At 36.8% G+C, this 21,146-nt stretch overlaps 1 protein-coding gene across 1 annotated transcript in view; it reads right to left on the bottom strand.

Moving 5' to 3' along the window:
- The window catches only part of PRSS12 (serine protease 12), a 45,223-nt gene that overhangs the window by 20,005 nt on the left and 4,072 nt on the right, over nucleotides 1-21,146 (bottom strand). Inside the window, exons 2-8 of the mRNA XM_048941865.1 lie at nucleotides 14,246-14,384; nucleotides 11,538-11,716; nucleotides 9,306-9,456; nucleotides 5,102-5,280; nucleotides 4,329-4,470; nucleotides 3,261-3,457; nucleotides 11-152 (exon numbers count right to left, since the gene is read on the bottom strand). Of these exons, the coding sequence (XP_048797822.1) occupies nucleotides 11-152; nucleotides 3,261-3,457; nucleotides 4,329-4,470; nucleotides 5,102-5,280; nucleotides 9,306-9,456; nucleotides 11,538-11,716; nucleotides 14,246-14,384 (1,129 nt within the window). The remainder of the gene's footprint in view (nucleotides 1-10; nucleotides 153-3,260; nucleotides 3,458-4,328; nucleotides 4,471-5,101; nucleotides 5,281-9,305; nucleotides 9,457-11,537; nucleotides 11,717-14,245; nucleotides 14,385-21,146) is intronic.

Below are 21,146 nucleotides of genomic sequence, written 5' to 3'. Positions count from 1 at the left end.
ATTTTCTTACTTGTAGCCAAGCTGTCGACAAACTACAGCTGCATCCTTATCAGACCATCCATCATCACAAATTGTGCCCCACTGACCATTGAAAAAAATCTCTACACGTCCTTCCTTCTTACTCTCACCATCCATCAGCCTGATGGGAGGACCTGGGAATAAATTACAGCTGTTAACCCATAACAACAGAAACAAGAATGAGTACTTTTAAGTTATTTCCATCACAATGAGTACACAGAGTCAACTGATGTTCAGTAAGCCTTATGTCAGCCGTTAGTCATTTACTTTTCCCTGGCTGACAAAAGGAAGCAGTCAGTACAAATTATAAAATAATGTGAATTATTGTAATCTCTGTGCTTTGAACTTTATAGTGCGTAGGGCATAATGCATAACTTCACCACAGTAGTCACAGAACAATTTTCCTCGTAACAGCAAAGTCACCTGAGGTATCTTTCATCTGCTAGGCATTCATGGGACACATTTCCCTTGCAGAATCTTTGTGGATGAATTCAACTATACTGTAGTTCATAAATCCATTCTCAAACTGGTTGCTGCCACACATCTTACCACAATCTCAGCAAAAAAAGTACAGCACTGTGTTGCGCTTCAGTTACTACTTACTTGTTACATGTGCTGTGTAGCATGTTTTTTATGACAGCATAATGATCTACAGCATGTTATTACAGACTACAGTGTGATTATTTTTCTAGCATTTTAAACTGATTGCTTATTCAGATATGCTTATAATACGAATTCTCACTTGTGGATTAGTCAGACTTAATTGACTGTGGGTTGTTCAGTTCTTGGCCTGCAGTTAAGTTTTGAATCATTAAGCAAAGTACGTATTTGATTCTCCTTTCCATTAAGACTACTTTATAGCATGCTGGCAATGCAAGAATCCTTAAAAGAGTTACAAATTCCTTTGATGTCTCTTTGTACTCTTTAAGTGAAGGAATCACATTCTGAATCTTCTTCTGTGTCACACTTTATAATCCTTAAGATTCTAATTAGACTTCCTTGTTTTGAAAATTTGGAAACCTGTTCCACATTCTTTTAACCTGTTCCTACTCTTGTCTAACCCTGTAAGGATGAAAAAAATAATAATCTTTCTCTTAAGTAAGAGTATTTTGATACATCATTTTTTGAAATTGGATTCTAATTAATTTAAGGTATAAATAACTTTTGCATACCAAACCTTACTCTGGTGCAGAGCCAGTTAAATCTGACTTAATTTGCTGACTGAATGCAGGAAGATTATAAAATAAAATTAAAGTAGTTTTGCTTCAAATGTAATTTAAAGCATATTGTTCATATTGGCGTTCATACTACCCGAACAGTTACAAGTATATGCTTCACCAACTTTCTGTTCAGTTACATACAATATCCTATACATCAGGATATTATTTACTAAACAGATGTTGTCATTTTCATGGCATATTGCATTTTGAGCACCCCTTAATGTCTGTATTTTATATAATCTACCCAAATTATATAATCTACCCATGTTTTTCAACCGATTTCATCCTTAGAGGAAGAAAAAATGCTTTTATGCAAGTGCTAGAAAGTGTGGGGCAACGATAGAGTCCTTGTCTCTTGTCCAGTCAGGAAGAGTTAGATACTCCCTCTTCATGACAAGTAAGTTATTCTAGAAGAATATGATTTAGGTGTGTATTACATGACCCAGCTGGAGACATGAGATATTCGTGATACATTATATCTGATTTGCTGTTATCTCATCTGCTTGTATTTTAGCATAGATATATTTATGAGCACAAAACTAATATGATTGTCTGGTAATGGGAGACGTGAGAATGCTACCATATGGATGCATTTAACTGAACTGGACCTCCTTCAGCTAAGACTGTATTTCATAGAAACTTAAGCAAAGCAGCACAGATGGTTTGCATCCGTAAAGACAGCCATGATAATCTGAATTCCTGTTATTTTTGGTCAGGGGAATCTTTTGTACAAAATATGATACATCATCATTATCAAATACATAACGGAACTGCAATATAAAACATTCATTGGATTCTTACAGGTCAAAAGGCTGTAAAGGAAAAGATCAGGAAAAAAAAAAAAAAAAAAAAGGAAAGAGAATAAAAGTGCATGTGGAAGTGCTGATTGTTGTAAGAACAGGTAGCAATGTTGTGCAGTAAATCCATGCCTTAATTTGCAAAATAAACCTTCAGTCAATAATTTCCAAGGAACTTCAAGAAATCAGGCATACAAGTTCATTAGGTTTCAGTAGAAGCAGTGAATCTCATTCCACTAGTTTCCTAGTTAATTGTAACTCCAAAATCAACGAAAATATACAAATTTCAAAGAATATTGGCAACAACTTTGTCAAAGTTTACATACTGACAAGTTACAAAATCTGTATGCATCAAATTAAAAAAAAAAAGGAAGAAAGAGAAGCTGATTGTCAGAATAGATGAGTAACCGAATTGTTCTAGCCTTTTATTTTACATGTCTGATAGCTGTAATTCTTGTTTAATTATCTATATGTGGATTTAGAAATCTTTGGAATTCTTGTGTACGTATTTTGATCCGTAATACCTCTATGTAATTAGTTACTTCTGATTTCTTATCTGTCTTTTCATTCTTTCTTCATACAACATAGTCAGCTTTTTAATGTGGTGTTTGGATTTTTGATCTGTTTAGTATCGTTCTGTCTACATTAGAAACTGGGGGCTACTTCCCCTGGCACAATCCAAATGACAGACCGAAGTAATATAGAAAGATTTTCATACTTCTCACCATTTCTTCTCATTCTCTCTGAACTTACGTTCCTTCTCTCTATGTCTTTTCTCAGACTGCCTTAACATAAGGCTATAGAGGAATATAATATTGATTTATATTTTTCAATGCACGGGTTCCTCTCCAATTTCCTATAACATGGGGCAGTTCCTTAGAACTTGGAGAGTGCTGAGTGCAAAGCAGTATACCATTAGAAAGGGCGAATTAGATGTAAAATCCAATGAAGAAAAAGATTTAGAGAACATTATCTCTGGAATCTGCATTTGCTAATTTAGAAATGCATGCTGATCGTTACTGTTCTGGCTGTTTATGTTCCTTTAAACAAAGCCTGATTACTTACGATCTTCAAGAGAAAAGTGAACTTTTTCCCTTCCTCATCTGTCTTTGCATAACACCTGCTAAACAGTAAGATTTTGAGCACCCTTAAGTTCACTATACTTCTCTGGAATACCTGCCTATAGCAATGCTCACATTGTGATGTTACCAAAGGGACGCCTTACCAAGTGAGAGTTTATGGCTGTTGTTATCTGGATGGCAAATGAGTCTGACATCCTCCTGATGGCTGCAGTCATGCTTTCCCCACTCTCTCCTTGAGCACTGCAGAAGGTCTGTTTCCTTCCCAGAGCAGCTGACATCATCCAACCAGATGGGACCAGAGTTTCCTTCTGAGGAGCTCTCAGGAGCACTTTTTCCATACCTATGCAACAAATATGTGTATGTTTTGGTCAGAGGGCATGTAATACTTCAGCACTAGAAAGGAAATAAATGATTTGTTGACAAATAAAGATTTCTCAAGATCAACAATGGAGAGTAATAACCATGATTGAGCAGGTTTGGTTAGCATTAAAATGAATGAGAACACTACATATTTCTTCTCTGGTAACCTGTATTTTTGAAGAATTACTGTTACATTAATGCAGACTTTGGGATATATTACCGTTGATTAAGGCCTCAAACATACATCTGTCTCACTCACTTTGGTACTTAAATCATGTTCTTAATATCATAAATATTTGAATGTTTGGACTTTTTTGAATGTGAAGGCAAGATAACAATTATGTAGTGAGTGTATTTTTTTAAACACAGTATGAAATGACTGCTTTCTGAAATATGTTAGTCAATACTTAATAGTGTCTCAGGACTGTGGGAGGTTTTTGAGCTAGGTCCAGAAGGATTTATACACTGAAAGTCTATCTGATTTTTACTGACTGTTTCATGAGCAAAGATTTTGAATAATCAAACTTTCATAGGCAAACTAGAATACAGTAAGTCATTTTTTCTCTATAGATTGGTTAGCCAAAAAACACGAGTGGAAGGAACTCAGTGAATGAAGACTGCTGAATTACAGACTGAGTTGAATCTTTTTGCTCTAACTAAATTGAGGCCATAAATATGCAATGGAGACTGAGGGAAGCAGATTTTAATGCATTTTAACTCAGTACTTTCTGTGAAGCACTCAGCTAATATTAAAAAGAAAAGAGAGACTCTTGAAGAATATAGGATTCACGTAAATATCTACCATCATCATCAAGTCAAAGAGTCAGATATCTGATATCAAATAATCTTACTTAAATCCAAGCTGCCGGCAAGCCACCTGTGTATTCAGCTCTGTCCACCCATCATCGCAGATTGTGCCCCACTGCCCAGAATAATAGACCTCCAGGCGTCCCTCATGACTGCCTTTCCCACCTGTTAGCCTTAATGCACCATCTGTGTCATTAACAAGCAAGGAAAAACAAAAATAAGAATTAGTTTTTCTGAGGTCCAGTTACTGTTCTGAAATAAAATGAGAATCACTACATTTACTGCAGCTCATTACAATATTAAACTACTATATCTGTGCTGTTCACTAGATGCCATTCAATGAAAAGATGTGTAAGATGCCATGATGCACCCAGGTTGTTGTAAAGTGCTGAGTAACAAAGCCGATTCAGTGCAAGATTTTGATCTCCGAGTCCTCATTACATGTCAAGTTCACAGAAATAGGCTCTAATTATGTGGTTTCATTGTTTATACATACAACTTATCTTCTTTATATATTGTTATTTCTCATTGCTTTTATGCTGATAGAAACAACACACAGTTAAAGCATGCACTGCACAGTAAGTAGCAGTTAGAGTGTTGCAAAGGAACCAAGGCTTAGTGTTAAATAATGACATTTTCTATACCTGTAAAATTTCCACAGGCAACAGCAGACTCCTTTTGATACTGCTACAATGTATTATTACTGTGAGGTTTTATGCATCTGCAAACTTCAAAAACTCTCTTTCCAGTGCTGTCAATTCTGCATTTGTCACTGTGTGTGTGTATTTTCTTGTGTGTTTATTGGTAATTGAACTACCTGTGAGAGGTGTACAGGAAACACCAGCATCTTCTTTGTGGTCGCAGTTGTGTTCCCTCCAGGAGCTTTTTGGACACTGTTCTATAGATAGCTCATTTCCTGTACATTGCACTTCATCCAGCAGCACAAGGCCTGAGCCTTCTCCAAAGTAAGCCTGGCTCCATGCCTTGGCAGCACCCCTGTCAAAAGATAGTGAATGCTGTAAAGCAAGTACATGCAAGCTAGGGTCTTGGAGGCAATGGAAACAGCTAAAATGTTACATATCTGGCTTCTAAAATAGTAAATGGGACTTCCTGAAAATGTACTGCAGGGGTAACTGACTGCAGCCTGTGTTACATCTGCACTACAGTGTGCTTCTACAGCCAACTTCATTATGAGCTGAAGTTCTGCACCAGCTGAACTTGAAAGTACCACTGCAACATTTCCACAGTTCCAATATGATTATGAAATCAAATCCTATTCTTTCATTTTTACTTCATTTTCCTTTTCTATCTTTTCATTTTTAAGAACTCCATTCCTAGGAGGGATTATAGCTTTACAAATGGCTATGAGGGTTCTAATTGTAATTTTCATTTAATGTGTATACATGGTAATCCTATTTCTTCGGTGACTTACTTTGCTGGCCTCAGAAGCACATTAAACAAATCTCAAATACTTAGATGACGCAGATAAACTCAATTGTTCTACACTCTGTAATTTAAAAAACATGGCTAAGATTTCAAGTGACTTGACAATGGCATGAAGTTTATCGTAGAAATAAAAACAAAAGGCAGACCAATGACTGTCCTTGTGTTTGTTGTTTATGTCGGCGTAGGGAATTCTGAACACAAAAACCTACATGAATTGAAGACAGTCCATTATTTCAGCATTACAGAAATTATACAGTGTTCAACAGTTGTTGAGCTGTCATGATTTTTCCTTTTCTGTTTGGAAAAGCACTGTGTCTTTCATATATGTTTTGAAACACATGGATTGTTTTCCTTTCACTGGATGGTTTCTCTGTACATATAACCAGTTTAGTTTTTGTAGGAGTGTTTCCAGTATCTGTCTTCTTTTTCAACTAGGCTACAATGAATTACCTTTCTAAAGGACTAGTTTAAGGTACAGTCTGGTCATGGGACTATAAAGTAATAGTTACAAAAAATATGTTTTCTGCAACCAGCCATATATTGTTACATAGCACCTAGCAGGAAAGGCATATTCAGTTTCTACTGAAAATGTGTCAGATCTTGGCTGTTTTGTTTCAGAATGTAGTCATTCAAACTCTTTAGAGGCTTTTACAGTAGAGTGTTAGAATTCTCCATTGCTGTCATTTTTTTAAATGGAAGTTGTGTTAATTCATGTTTTTAAGGTGGCACTTTATTGATCCATATATAGATTTAGATAGGCATGGGTTTCATTTCTATTGCTTTGTGTAAGTCTATTCCATCTCTTTTATTTCTTGTTTAAAGGAAGATAGTACTAAATTTACAATAATGCAAATTCTTAATTAACAGTAACAAGGGTGTGAGAAAAACAGCAACAATAATAGGCTCTAAAAAGTTAAATTAGGACCAGGAAAAAAGTTCTGTATAAAAAAAGGAAGTGAGTACTCTGGTGGATGCTGTGTAGATTATTAGTTCCCAGCAAATAAAACCACAAATGGGAAAGGAACATTAAATACTACAATTTGCATTCATATATATTTAAAATACATTTGTTTCTAACGTTGTTAAGCTAAAGTGCTTGGTCAGTTTTGAAAAAAATTGAACTTTTAGGCTGTTTCTCTGATGATCAGATGCCTTCTTCAAGTGGTTGAGTATGTGGAAAATATCAACAAACAAGTCATATTTACTCAGTATGGAGAAGAGTTGTAATCTGCAATCACATCAGAGAAACAGTGGAGGAAAACAGAAATGTCCTCAAGCACCCAAGTGACATTTTAGCAAAACGCATTTGGCTTTCTTCCAGGGGTTTATCAGGGCACATCAGTAAATTCAGTCTGAAGTTAGCATTTTTTATGTGTGTGTGCATATATGTGTGAGAAAGATTTTTAATTGGACATATTCTTTAGAAAGACCTTCCTAATTCTAAATAATGTGTTAACATAGATCTTGCTCAGTTTCTTTTTCCTCCAGAAATGCTAAGATGAATTTCAGTAGATTTCGTAGATCCCTGAGCTTTGCTAAGTCTTCCTAATTGCCCTTACCATTCTTTGTTTTAGTTTGTTAACTAGCCATGCCTTTCTATATGTAGCATTTATTCACTGAAGACTTGTAGTTTGCAGTGCAGGTAATGGGAATAAGAGCCAAGACCTCCATCTCTTACATTTCACAGATAGCCGCTTTTCTAACTAGTAAATGTGTGTCACTATATAGTAAACTAGGAAAATAACATGTATTGGATGCACTAAGAGTAATATTTATTTGAAATCTAGCTATCCAATCTAGCACGTCTCAATCTTTCAATGTATCAACATATGGCCTGTGAGTTCTCAGTGCTTCTGAATATTTGTAGAATTGAGTAAGAACTGAAGAAACTTCTTTCAGGATACTTGTTTTAATCAGTAATGCCTTATATATATTACAGGCTTATAACAGAAAGCCATGTTTACCAGTAGTTTTTAAGATGATAGTACTTGGGAACATTTACTTGTATATGATGTTATCTTCATTTAACTTGAGTATCAGCATTTCAGTGTTTGCTGACTTTGCCTGACATTTGTCATTACCACAGAAAAATGTTAAGGGCAGTTTAATTACTTCCCAATTACTGATAGTGGTTCAATTATATTTCAAAAGCAGAAAAAGCTTTATAAAAGGTACTCCTAATTGAATAGGTAAGGAATATAGAAGTACTTATATAACTATTCTATGCACGGACTGAAGGTTGTGCACTAATGAACACCTGAAAACATTCTGTATGATGAGGAGTCAAAGAAATATTGAATAGCTATGAATCCATGAACACCAGTTATTTGGTGCATAAAATTAGGGAAGTTTCCTGTTGGAGGAAAAAAAAAAAAAGTGTAACTGATGATCATATATTTAATCATACAGACAAGAGGGCTGAACTGATATTGCACAGTATTTACATGATGCTACTACATATAATGCCTTTCTCTGTAGTCTTAAAATTCTTTTAATGTGGTCTTTTACACATAAACCCTAGACTTGAAAAGAAATGGAAATATGATGTCAGAGGAGCACGCTGGTTCCTACATGGTTCGTGAGCAGGTTTAAAAGCCTTGTAAACACTGTACTAATCTCAGCTATTTGAGCTAGTTTGGATGGAACCAGCAGGAGTCCATGGCCTCAGCTTCAGGTTAAAAAAATGAGCACATGCTGGGGGCCACCTGTTCATGCCACAAAGCTTGCTACCTTCAGTGCCACTTATTTTAATTCACTGTAATCTCAGCAGGGTTGAGTGGGTGAGTTCATTCCCAGTCTTCTCTGCACTGATCTGCTTAATTCTCATCCCAGTTTGTTTCAGAAGTAATCCCCCATTCCTCCTTAGCTTTACAGAGTAGTATCTTCTCTGCATTCACCTCCTCATTTTTCTTCTGCTTTTCATCCCAATTGTCCTCATCTTCTCTGTCTCCGATGCAGCAGTTCTCCTCTTTGCCTCCCAGTTCTGCAGCATCTTTCTCAAGTACTGAATACTTATTTGCTGAGTAGTATCCAAACTGTTAAAACTTTAAACTAGTATCTACTCTGTCCTTGCAAACTGACAGTTTTCTGTGACTTATGGCTTAAACCTCGATTCTCATGGGCATACCAAAAAGCACATCCTTTCTGACAAAGCAGTGCTCTTGCTCCAAAGCAAAGTGACTGTTAGACTTTTCAGTAGAATGGATGTAAAGATTTCAATATCAAAAGCAACCTCCTCATATTCACCTAAGGTTTTTGATTGTAATTTTACTATAATTGTAGTGAATGTTCACAAAAGACTCAAAATTTATTCCAAGAAAGATCCTTTGTCTATCTTACTATTTCATATTTACATCATATACCATATCATTTGCCACTGAGAAGTGGATCCAATAGATCAAAGTTCTAGAGACTTGAAAGTACTGGCACTGTACCTGACCCTTCCGAAAGCGTGTTGTTCACGCTTTAAAGTATTAGTGCAATTTTAAAGGAGCATCTTTTGAAAACTCTAGGCTATGTGTCTTACTATCTATTTTGCTTTGCTGCTGGAGTAGAAAATGTGTAGTAAAACAAACCCAAGGCCAAGCTGCCGGCAGACAACTTCAGCATCTGCGTCATCCCACTGATCGTCACAGACAGTCCCCCACTGGCCAGCATGGTAGACTTCTACTCTTCCTTCGTAAGCCTTGTTCCCACCAGCCAGCCGGATTGGAATAAAGACAGTGGCTATGATCAAACAGGGAATATAGGAAATTGTCATTTTGTTATTCTGATTGCAAAGGAAAAAAAAAAAAAAAAAAAAAAAAAAAAAAAAAAGACAGCTTAGTGGTTTCTGTGATGTTGCTCAAGAACTACAATTAGTTTTTTTAATTCAATGGGAAACAAGAAATTAAACTTGCTAGAAATTTGTTCTTCTAAGGTCCAGTCTCTGGAGATGAAAAATACTTTACAAACAAGAAGCCACGCTGATCTGAGTTACTTAAGTGTCAAAATGTGCACAGACACTTAGGAGCATAAGACCAAATACTATAATTTAGCAGTGGAATTGCATTTCTACCAGTAAGGGCAAAGTCAGTTCTGTATAAGCTTAATCCCAGGGAGCAAAATGTGTAAGTAAGAGGCAAAAAATTATTTAGTTTCCACAGAGGTAGAATTTCACCTTCATGTTTTGGCCTTTTCAAAAAATTAATCTTTATGTGTCCAGCAGGAGATTTTCTTGGAAGCATCACTTCTGCAGAAAACTATAATAGAAACAGCTTAAAGCCATGTAAAAAATAGTCACTTTTGTATTTAAAAGGCTATTTTAAAGTTTCATCATATCTAACGTTTGGATGATTCACAGTGTGATTCAATTTTTGTGTACGCTTTCCAACCAATTAATGCTATTTTGTGACTTGAAAAAAACAAAAACATTGAGGGAATTTCTCTGAGTCCATCATACTATCTCACCAGTATGAAATCTAAATATGGGGGTTTTGTTGTTTTTTTTTGTTTTGTTTTGTAGTTAATTAAACTATATTCATTAAAAAGGCTACTGCTCGTAGAACCTACAAAACAGGCAATTTCAGGAAACTCCATCTAATCAGCTGAACTTCAGGACTGATTTAATTAAATTCAGATATCCTGGGCTCTAAAGAACTGATAAGCTTCCTTTCAGCATTACTGACAAAGATAAAATGCCTTCTGTAAATTTATCTGAGCTAAATAAGCTTTTCCAGTGAAAATATCTATAAGCAGAAAGAAAACCTTATGATCTAGGAGTAAATTTTACTAATTTATAAATTTCAATTTCCTTAGGCAAAACTGTTCCTTTTGCTATGATTGTTTCCTTCTTCTTTCCTAGGTTAAAAAGGATTCATCTTCCACCTATACTATAGTTTTCTAAATTAAGAATAAAATTATGTTTTTTAAGTAATTTATTGAAATTCCTTAAGAATAGAGGAGCTGTAGGACATAAGTATGTCTACTTTTGGATAGGAATGCAAGTAAGGGAAGAAAGGAAGCACAGTGCTGGGAGCAGCCATACAACATGTTTTGGTTACAACTGAAGAGAATGGCACTGCCAGTAGAATCATCCTTAAAGTCAGCAGTATTTTAAATCTGACAGCATAACTGCCTACTTAGATACTGTTTATCATGTCAGTTAAAATAATCTGAACTATCTTAAAAGCCTTCTAATACATTTTTCTGTTAATATCATTGACTTGTGTAATGTAGCGATCTACTGGTAGGAGACCTCAGACCTGTTGTTTTAAGTGTATACAATAAATAGGACAAAACTTTTCCTTTTGCAGTGACAGCCACATTCAAAGAATGTAAGGTCAACACTCATCAGACACTTCTGTACCAAAGTCAGGTTTAGCTTCTGGATGAAACTGATGTCCCTCCCTGTTGCTCATGAAAAGCTAACAAACTGAAATGTTGCTTTTGTAGCTAACAAAGAAAATAATAATAATAATTAATTAATAATAATAATTTTTTAAAAAGTAAGTAAAAATGTGGGGGAAACAATCCTACTTTTACAGCCAGAGGTCCACTTCTGCTTCACCCTTCCTCACAACCTGGATCTCAAAGCAACATTTTGCATCATGATTATGGAATGGTAAAAGGTGGTTCTGCTAGTTGAAGCTTGCATAGCATAGAGAAATTTGAAGTAGTTAATGGTGCTATGAGTCAATCTGTTTAATTTCCTGACCAAAAAGTCTAGAAAGGTTTTCTTTTTCTAATTTTATAATGATTATTATTACTTGCATTTAAATAAGGTAAAGAGTTAGCCAAACCTTATATTTTGTTTTTTTGTTTTTTACCTAGAGAAGAGCTACATGTAACAGCAGCTGCTGTGTTTTGAGGACATATTCCATCCTGCCAGATGTCTTTTTCACATAACAGTATAGTTTCTTCATCACCACGACAACGCACTTCACTCCAGTAGACAGGAATAAGGCCCAGTTCGGAAAATGGTATGTGTTTGGATGTGCCTTTTTCACTGTAAGAAAAATAATCAGGTAGGACATTTGAGTCTATTCATTCCTGGTTCTCAGATAAAAACCTTGGGGTAGAAAAGAAAGAGCATTCTTTAACAGTGTAAAGTCATCACATTTTCTTACATTTCAAGGCAGTCTTCTGATCAAAGCAGTTACAGAGTAACCCAGATTTTGCCATTTAGTTGTGGGATATTTTAGTACAGTGGCCTATGCCCTGGCAGGGCCAGCCACACTCCTCCCAGTTCTTGACAGCAAAAATCAGCACAGCAGTTCCTTCCACACTCCATAGGTAAACTGTAGAATCATCCCACTGCAGATATACTTCCATGACAGATAATGCCAAGGACCCTTCATTTTTCTCCTCTCCTTTGTTCCATTAACACTAGTCACTGCTCAGCACATGTGCATGGCATATATAGTTATGACCATGGGGCAGTGAAATCACCTCATACTGCATTAGCTCATTCTCACGTCCATTATTGTCCATTCAGCCATTCCCATCTCTCTGTTCATCCATCCATCCATCCATCACCCTGAACATTTATAAATAGCTTTCTTTCCTTTCCAGACTGAATCCAAAGAAACTGTTCTGAATCTTCTTATCTTCCATCTAATACCCAACAAAAACAAATTAAAAACAACATCCAAGTATTGTAAAAGCAAAAGGAGCAGAAAAATGGAAGAACCTGAAAAACATTGGAAATACCTACTGAATTCACCTTGTGGTATACAGATCCAAATTTCTATCAAACACTCAACAGGGCATAAATAAAAGTTTCAACTACATTTTGTTTGGGTATTTTTGGCCTAGATTCAGATTCAAGTCATTTCTATTGAAAAGAATGAGCCATTCACACTGTTTTAATAAGGGTCTTGTTCAACTGAAATGTTTATCCGAATGGTATAGGTAGGGTATGGATGGCAAAAATAAATTAAAATGAGGAAAGGGGACACTGCATGTAGACAGCTCAAGTCATAAGCAAAATCACAGCCTCCAGATGGCTGAACTTTTATCCCATCTAATCCCCGTATTTTTTTAAGTTGGCATGGTGTGTCCAAATTAGAATTGAATGTTATAAAACAGCTTAGTTTTTGTTCTGCCTTGCAGTCTAAATAGTCTAAAAGTAATATAATCATTAAGAATGCAACTATGGTATACTTGCCCCCTGCTGCTTGTAGCAAATGTAATCACTCCTTTGGTATGTAACTGTAAGAATGCTGGAAAGGCAATAAACGGGCTCTATTTTGGGGCTTACTGAGAAGCTACAAACTGAATGGAGTAGTGAGGTGGCAGGGTAGTCAAGTAATATCTTTGCCTAGGTTAGGTGACATGGATTTTCTAGAAGCTGAAATTGCATTTTGTTTTTAAAACTTCCTGTGGATATGGACATTTTCTTCTTTTCCTCAGTTCCACCTTACTATAGCAACTGCAGCATCGCTATAGGCATTATGTAGAGCTGAATGACCAAATGACTAAGATGATTAGGGGGCTGGAGCACCTCCCCTATGAGGACAGGCTGAGGGAGTTGGGCTTGTTCAGCCTGGAGAAGAGAAGGCTGCGGGGTGACCTCATTGCAGCCTATCAATACCTGAAGGGAACCTACACCCAGGAGGGGAGTAAACTCTTCAAAAGGGCTGACAACAGCAGGACTAGGGGAAATGGTTTTAAGTTGAAGGAGGGAAGATTTAGGTTAGATGTTAGGGGGAAGTTCTTTACTAGGAGAGTGGTTAGGCCCTGGAACGGGCTGCCCAGGGAGGTTGTGGATGCCCCGTCCTTGGATGTGTTTAAGGCCAGGTTGGACGGGGTCCTGGGCAACCTGATCTGAATATGTATGTTTGGTGGCCCTGCTAGGCAGGGGGGTTGGAACTACATGATCCTTGGGGTCCCTTCCAACCCGGGTGATTCTGTGATTCTGTGATTCTGTGATCTGTGTGAAATTCATTTGTAAAAATGTAAAAAAAAAAATGTAAAGCCGCAAAATTTGTCTGGTTTTGGGTTTAGTTATCAATGTGTAACACTAGAAGTAAACCATACAGATTACCTAGTTGTATGAGGGTAGCACAACAAAAATACCCCATTTCCCCAAAATCTAAAATGAGTCCCAGCTGTCTTTTGGCAGAATATAATGGATTATTACCAGAGTAACACAGTGCTGGGAATAGGGAATATTCCTGCAACAAGAAGCCATGAAGAAGCAAATTCTGACCACATTTACATTTTTACAGATTCAGTAACTTAAAGAGCTACTCTTAATTGACACTTACATACGCAACATTAGGATCAGACCTCAGATTTCTCTCCTCATGGACATCTGGTTGTCTACTAAAGCACATCTTGTTTTACTTTGAAAGTACAGCATCTACCTTCCCTTCACTCCTTTTCAGATCCCACATACAGCTTTCAAACAAAATACTAATTTTCACACTGACCTCTTTGAAATACAACATAATTGAAGGAAGCAAAAGATTCCCCTTTATACTGTAATGTCATTAAAGTATGTCAACTAATTTTCACTCAGACAAAAACTTACCCAAGTGCAAGCTGTCGACATATGACCGTTGCATCATTATTGTCCCAGTGGCTGCCACAGATTGCTCCCCAGACTCCATTCAAATAAACCTCCACTGTACCTTCAAACTCATTCTTGCCACCTTGGAGTCTCACTGATGCTTAAAAGAGAAGAAAAAAAAAACCAGTCTCCAAGATGCTCCATGTCTCAGATAATTTATCCTACCTACTGGACTCTGAATCTCTTTTTTTCCCTCTGCAGATGAATTTTTGTTTCAAGTACTACTACTTTATTTTGCATTCTTTGGTTAAGCTGCTTCTAAGAAGTACTCTGGCATGTCTAACATTCTTATACAGTAATACACAAAAGCAGGTAACTTTATTCCTTACGTAAGGAATATATTTTGCTTCTTGCACTGAAGCTACATTACTTTTCTGATACTTCTGATGCTACAGCTTAGTTGGTAAGTTCTAACCCCCAAAACAAAGTATGTACAGACTGCATAAATATTTAGTTTTTACCTCTACCCAAGTGAGCAAAATTTATGAGTGATATGTTTTTATCTTCCACATAATTCAATCCAGTTTAAAAGAATCAGAAAACAACCACATGGATTGCATAGCTTTTACTCTGAGCCATGTAATATTATGTTTGTCATGGATGTCAGTAGTTTATTTTAGCCAAAGAATGCATTTGTTCAGACTTGTTCTCAGACAGAAAAACACTTGATGATATTATATAAAGGGTCTTTGGCAAATTCTCAGACAAAACAAACTAAACACATTAGGAATTTTCTAAAAGAAGTGTGAAAAAAAAGACATTCAATAAATTAATAGATTTTGCATTCTTACATTACAGTATTTGTATTTGAGATGCAAGATGCATCTGCAATTGAATGTCACCAAAAAGCTGGTTATAGATGTAACTCTACAGAATCAGAACAGAACAGTAGTTCAACAAGAAAGAATATGTTTCTGTTAAATTATAAAACATAACCTAATTGCATGCATTAATATTGCCTGAAATCTCAGTTAATCCATCTGCCTCTCATCTGTGATCTACTTAAAATCAGAAGCTACATCATCATCCAGCTTGCAGGGTTTTTAGCAGTAGGAGAGTAAAGTCAGTGTTTGTGCCTGCCCTCCTTGTACGTGATGTGTTCATGTATGTGTATATTATAATAACAATAATAATAATAGGTAGATCTACCTTTACTTCTCAGCTTTCACACAGATTGTGTTCTGGTTTTAATTTATTTCAGTGTAGTTTATAAAACCAAGTCAAATGACTGCCAAAGGACTCGAATTAATTAACCTCAAACTTGATTTTGTGTGCTCCCTTTGCCTTCTATTTTCTCAGCAGTACTTACTGTGCAACAAATTACAAACAAAAGTTATTCAACTCATGTTACAGTGTGTGCTATCATTCAGCACAGAGGACTATAAATGGCTTAATTATAGCAACAAAAGCCATACTGCTCCTTGTTCTTCTGTGTTTATATTTTTAATCTTCATGCTTTTCTATCACATACAGACAAGTTCAGGAATTTTGTTTATTTCTGCTCTTCAATTGACTTTTGTGTAGACTATTGTTATCAATTGAAACATCAGTTTTAGTCATAGCAAAGTGATTTCTGGCATTCCAGAAAGTGTGAATATATCACCCTCAAAAATTAGTTTATTTTTGTACCTGATTGCTTAAGGTCCTGCACAATTACTGTATCAATGCAGAGTTTCCTGAGTACACATTACACAATATATCTATGAAAATACTTAGATGAAGGAGTACTTGAAGAGTAAAACTAAAAGAATAAAATTATCTTCTGTGATTTCCACGGCAGAACATGGCTCAGTGCTCTTTCTATTTTTGCAGAATTCCCAGAGACAACACTGGAAAAAATTATTCTTGTACACAGAATAAAAGATGATACAAGAGACAGCTTCTGCACATCAGCATGTCTTTTCCCAAACATTAAAAACAAATATGAAATCGTTTGCCTGTCTGATAGACAACTCATGAAAGAAGTCTAAAAAGCATGAAGATCTGTGGACAGGTACTGTTAAACAAAACAGACTTTATCCTGCTGCCAACTCCCCCAGAGAACTCTGGGTGACTTCTGCTCCCTACTGAAGTGGGTGTTAGTAGGTAAGGAAGGGAAAATGATTGGAAGAGATCGAGTCTTATTTCTGTGAGCCTTTGTGACAAAACCTAGGAGAAAATATTAATAAGTGAGGGATTTAAAAAAAAAAAAAACATGTAATATCTCAATAAAATATTTTTATTTGTCTTTTTACTGCAGATTTGCAGCTGCTTAGGAATACCAGCATTTTATGAATGATAGCAACATTCATAACAGACCTGTGTTTGTCTCACAAGAAAATACAATGAAGAACCAGATACACAAGATTGTTATTAAAGGTAATTTTTTTAACAAATTTAAAATATTCTTGATTGGCAGCTGTAATTTAATCTAGAAAGAAATAAAGAGAAAGCCTTTTCTTACAGGTAGCTAACATAAAACCTTTTAATATGTCTGATGTTTATTAGAGTTAACTGAACATAAATGGTATAATGAAACTAATTTTAACATGTTGGTTTACACTGACTCACTACTCTTCTTCTAGGATGGTGTTGATACCTACAGCTGTGCCTAACCTAAACTACCCATGGCAAAATCTAGCATTCACTCCTCAAGCAAAACAGTAAGAAGTCGTCCCTCTCCCCTTCCCCCCCCCTTTTTTTAAACAAAAGTTTTGGAATTGAAAAATCTCTGAAGGGTCTCTTAGTATTTTTCTAAGTCTAATAATTTTTCTAAGTTCTAATATTCTATGTGTTTCATATATGCTTTAAAGTATGTGTTAGCGTAAGTCATAATTGCATAGCAGGCAAATCAAATAGCAATTACTGAAAAAATTTAACTTATTCTGTAGCTTATTCAGAATGTTGTGGTATTTGGACTACTGGCAGTTATGTTACTGGATCATGAGATAAATTAATTAGAGTAAAATGGATACCTCATAAAACATAACAGAATTTAAAATATATCATTGTGCTTCAGTAGGTTCAGCAGGTTGATCTTAGGGAATTGCAAGCTGATCAACATTAGAATAATAGAATCATAGAGTCCTTAGTGTTGGAAGGGACCTCTGAAGGCCATCTGGTGCAACTCCCCTGCAGTGAAGCACCACAGCTAGATCAGGTTGCCCAGGGCCTGATCCAGCCTCAACCTGAAAGTCCCCAGGGACAGGGCATCAACCACATCACTAGGTAACCTGTTCTAGTGCCTCATCACCCTCACTGTAAAAGATTGTTTCTTTATCTCTGATGTAAATCTACCATCCCTGAGCATGAAGCCATTTCCTCTTGTTCTGTCACCACAGACCCTGCTAAAGAATCTATCGCCTTCTTTCCTGTAACTCCTTTTTAAATACTGAAAGGCCACTATGAATGTCACCTCACAGCCTTCTCTTCTCCAAGCTGAAGAGCCCCAGCTCTCTCAGCCTGTCCTCGTAGGATAGGTGTTTCATTCTATGGATCATTTTTGTGGTCCTCCTCTGGACACTCTCCAACATGTCTATGTCTCTCCTGTACTGAGAACTCCACACCTGGACACAGTATTCCAGGTGAGGCCTCACCAGCACAGTATAGAGAGGCAGAATCACCTCTCTCAGCCTGCTGGTCATGCTTCTTTTGATGCAGCTCAGGATATGATTGACTTTCTGAGCTGTGTGGGCTCACTGTTGGTTCATGTCCAGCTTGCCATCCACCAGTACTCCCAGGTCTTTTTCAGCAGGGCTGTTCTCAATCCTTCCTTCCCCCAGTGTGTATTGGTAATGGGGGTTTCCTTGACTCAGGTGCAAGATCTTGCACTTGGATTTGTTGAACCTCATGAGATGCACCTCAGCCCACTGCTTAAGCCTGTCTAGGTCCCTCTGAATGGTATCCCATCCCTCTGGTGTGCTGATTGCACCCCACAGCTTGGGTCATCATCAAACTTGCTGAGGGTGCACTCGACTCCATTGTCAGTGTCACTGATGAAGATCAGCCCCACTGATGAAGAGTATCAGCCGCAGCACCAACCACTTGTCACCAGTCTCCATCCAGACACTCTTTGGACTGGATCCTGCATCCAGTTCTTCGTCCATCAGTCTACCCATTAAATTCACATCTTTCCAATTTGGACAGCAGGATGTTATGGGGTACTGTGTCAAAAGCCTCACTGAAGTCCAAATAAATGACATCAGTGTTTTTCCCTTGTCCATTGAGTACTGCCGATGACTCTCAATACCCTTCTCAGCACTAGTCAGAAAAATGAAGGAGCCCCTCAGAGAGGGATGCACTGACCCCATGAGAGTTAGAGACAAGGGCACAGAAGCACAAAGCAGGTTTACTGATCAGCTCTAGGACACATATTGTGAACAGTGTTCATTCAGCCCTATTTGAAGAATACTTATCTACCATCTTCACAGAAGCACATTCATTTACATACGCTCAGAAATGTATGCATTTCTTTTAATTATATTTTACCCAAGACTACTGATGGTCAATTCATGATGTTTACACACAGTCTAATAATTTTAGATGCCCTAGTATGTGCCTAAGTCAGAATCTTTCCCATCTGCTATCACCGTTTAAAAGAGATTAAGTTATACTTGCAAATGGAAGGAAGTAAGGGTATCTGGTGAGTACTGCTGAGACTTGCTCTGCAACACCTGCCATATAGGCACAAGCTGAGACACAGAGTAATTAAAAAAAAAAAAACGGCAGAGGAAAACCACCCAGCAGACTTTTAATTAACTCTAAAAAGGAGAAGTACTTTAAAGGAATTGTGCTATAAACAGCATGAGTGGTCCTCTTGCCTCTTCTGCTATATTGTTTGCATGCCTAGAAACGCTGGGTGACTTCAAACCCTATTTTGTTTTCTACAGAGAATGAGAATCACTTCCACTCCTGCTTTAAGTACTGCAGTAGTGGGGTTTACGGTGTTTATGGTGAAAGTGTACCAGTATTTTCTGTGTAAACACCTGTGTTCAAAGGTTTGTAGCTTGGCTGTAAATGCAGATTTTCAAAAGAGTGATCAGAAGTACATGTTTCTTGTGCTCTGCCCTCTGGTGCTATGTGCTCTCAAATCGGAGTTCTGTAGCAAAGCAAAAGTAGTATTCCAATTCTGGACATTTGTAAAAACAGCATATGTTATTTCTGCTTGCTTTTGCAAGGTGTTGCAGCGTGGGACAGTGCCACAGAAAGGCTCTGCACTGATATTCCATCTCTGTTGCCTCTGAGTCAATTAGGTAGGTGCAAATTAATACTAAGTATAAGGATGTCCCACTGACACACACTCTATATCCCACATAACCGTATTACAAGTTGTAGTATTTCTGAACATTAGCGGATGATTCAGAATACTATGAGTCTGTCCCAGCCTCAAAATGAATTGAATTTATTGGTTTACATGAGGTATTTGGAAAAAAATTAAATCTATCTGCATTATAGGCCCAATCTAACACCAGTTCAAATCAATGGATACTCTTCTTCCCTTTTGGCATGAGGCCTAGCTGAAATTAAAGAAATTATCCCTGTTGACTTCAGCAAAACTATGGGTGCTGCTCTCTGTGAGTGGTGCTGTTATCCACCACTTTCCTGAGCCCTGCTTTCAGTCTAAAATTGTAACTGCTTTCTCTTGGTAGTTTAACCTTGAAAAATGGTGCATTTGTTAGGACTACTTTTAAAGATCCAAGATGAAAACTTTAGTACATAGCATTATTGCATACTTAGAGAACCTTATATTAGAAGTTTCATAAATACTATATGTACTCAGTGTGCAGCGTGCTGAATTGGTTCTTCTGCAGCAGTGAGGTTCATCATATCAATGATCAATGGCTTAAGGCTTTGTAAAAAGAAAACTGAAATTTTAGGAATGTAACAAACTCTGAAGGACTGCAATTGTATTATATGGTACAGAGCTGTAGAAAATTAGGAGGTTTCATGCTGTGCAGCTGTAATAAGAATGGTTCCAGAAGAGCTGCTTCAACCTTAGAAGACAAAAATAGACAATCACGCTTAATTTTTTCTTTAACCCTATGCTATTAAGAAACACAAAAGTCATACAATACCTTCCATCAATTGCCTGGAAGCATTTAGTGAAGCATTATTTGATTGGCATTAGTGGAATCACTTGTGATGAAAGAGATTTAAATGGAAAGTCCGCACATTCTGAAGTTGTGTGCTTTATTTCCATTTCTGACAGTGATTGGTACTGTGACCACTGGCAAGACATTTACCCCTTCTTTTATTGTTTCCTCTTTGTAAAATGAAGAAAAATAGTTAACTTTCTCAAAGAGCTTTAAACTAGATGTATAACAACATATCATGCAGAATTCTGCAGCTACATGCCCCATAAGCACTGTGTTGTAGGCTTCATTTTCTGAAGCATGAGTAGCGTATGCACAGGTAAGTTGTTATGAGCAGTACCTAAAATACTAAATTCTGCTGGACTTAGGCTGGTTCTTCGTACAGCATACTCTCAGACTCATTTATTTTCCCTTATTATTTCCTTGGTCAATCATGATAATTTATGTATATTTGCATTTGGTTTACTTGCTTTCAAGGCACAAATAAGAAATATTAACCAGATGTCTCTCATTTTAGAAGGAAGGAAATGAAACACCAAAATCTGTTAAACTATTAAACTGAATTTAGGCTGGTACTGTCTAGTATAATTGCCAGGTTTTTTGTTTGTTTGTTTTTTATTTTTCAGCATTACTGTTAAAATATGAAGCACTTTAATACATACACATGCACAAAGCTTAGCCACTTAACTATGCACGTTAGTTATAATATTTAAGCTAGAAAATCCAGGAGATTTACAGTTAAGGCCTTGAACACAGCATTGTACTTAGTAATTGCAGGTGCCTCAGTGCAG

The sequence above is a fragment of the Lagopus muta genome, chromosome 4, assembly GCF_023343835.1.
Source record: "Lagopus muta isolate bLagMut1 chromosome 4, bLagMut1 primary, whole genome shotgun sequence".
Taxonomy (NCBI): Eukaryota; Metazoa; Chordata; class Aves; order Galliformes; family Phasianidae; genus Lagopus; species Lagopus muta.
The sequence above is the reverse complement of the archived record's forward strand: the minus strand, read 5'-3'. Positions and strand labels throughout refer to the sequence as shown.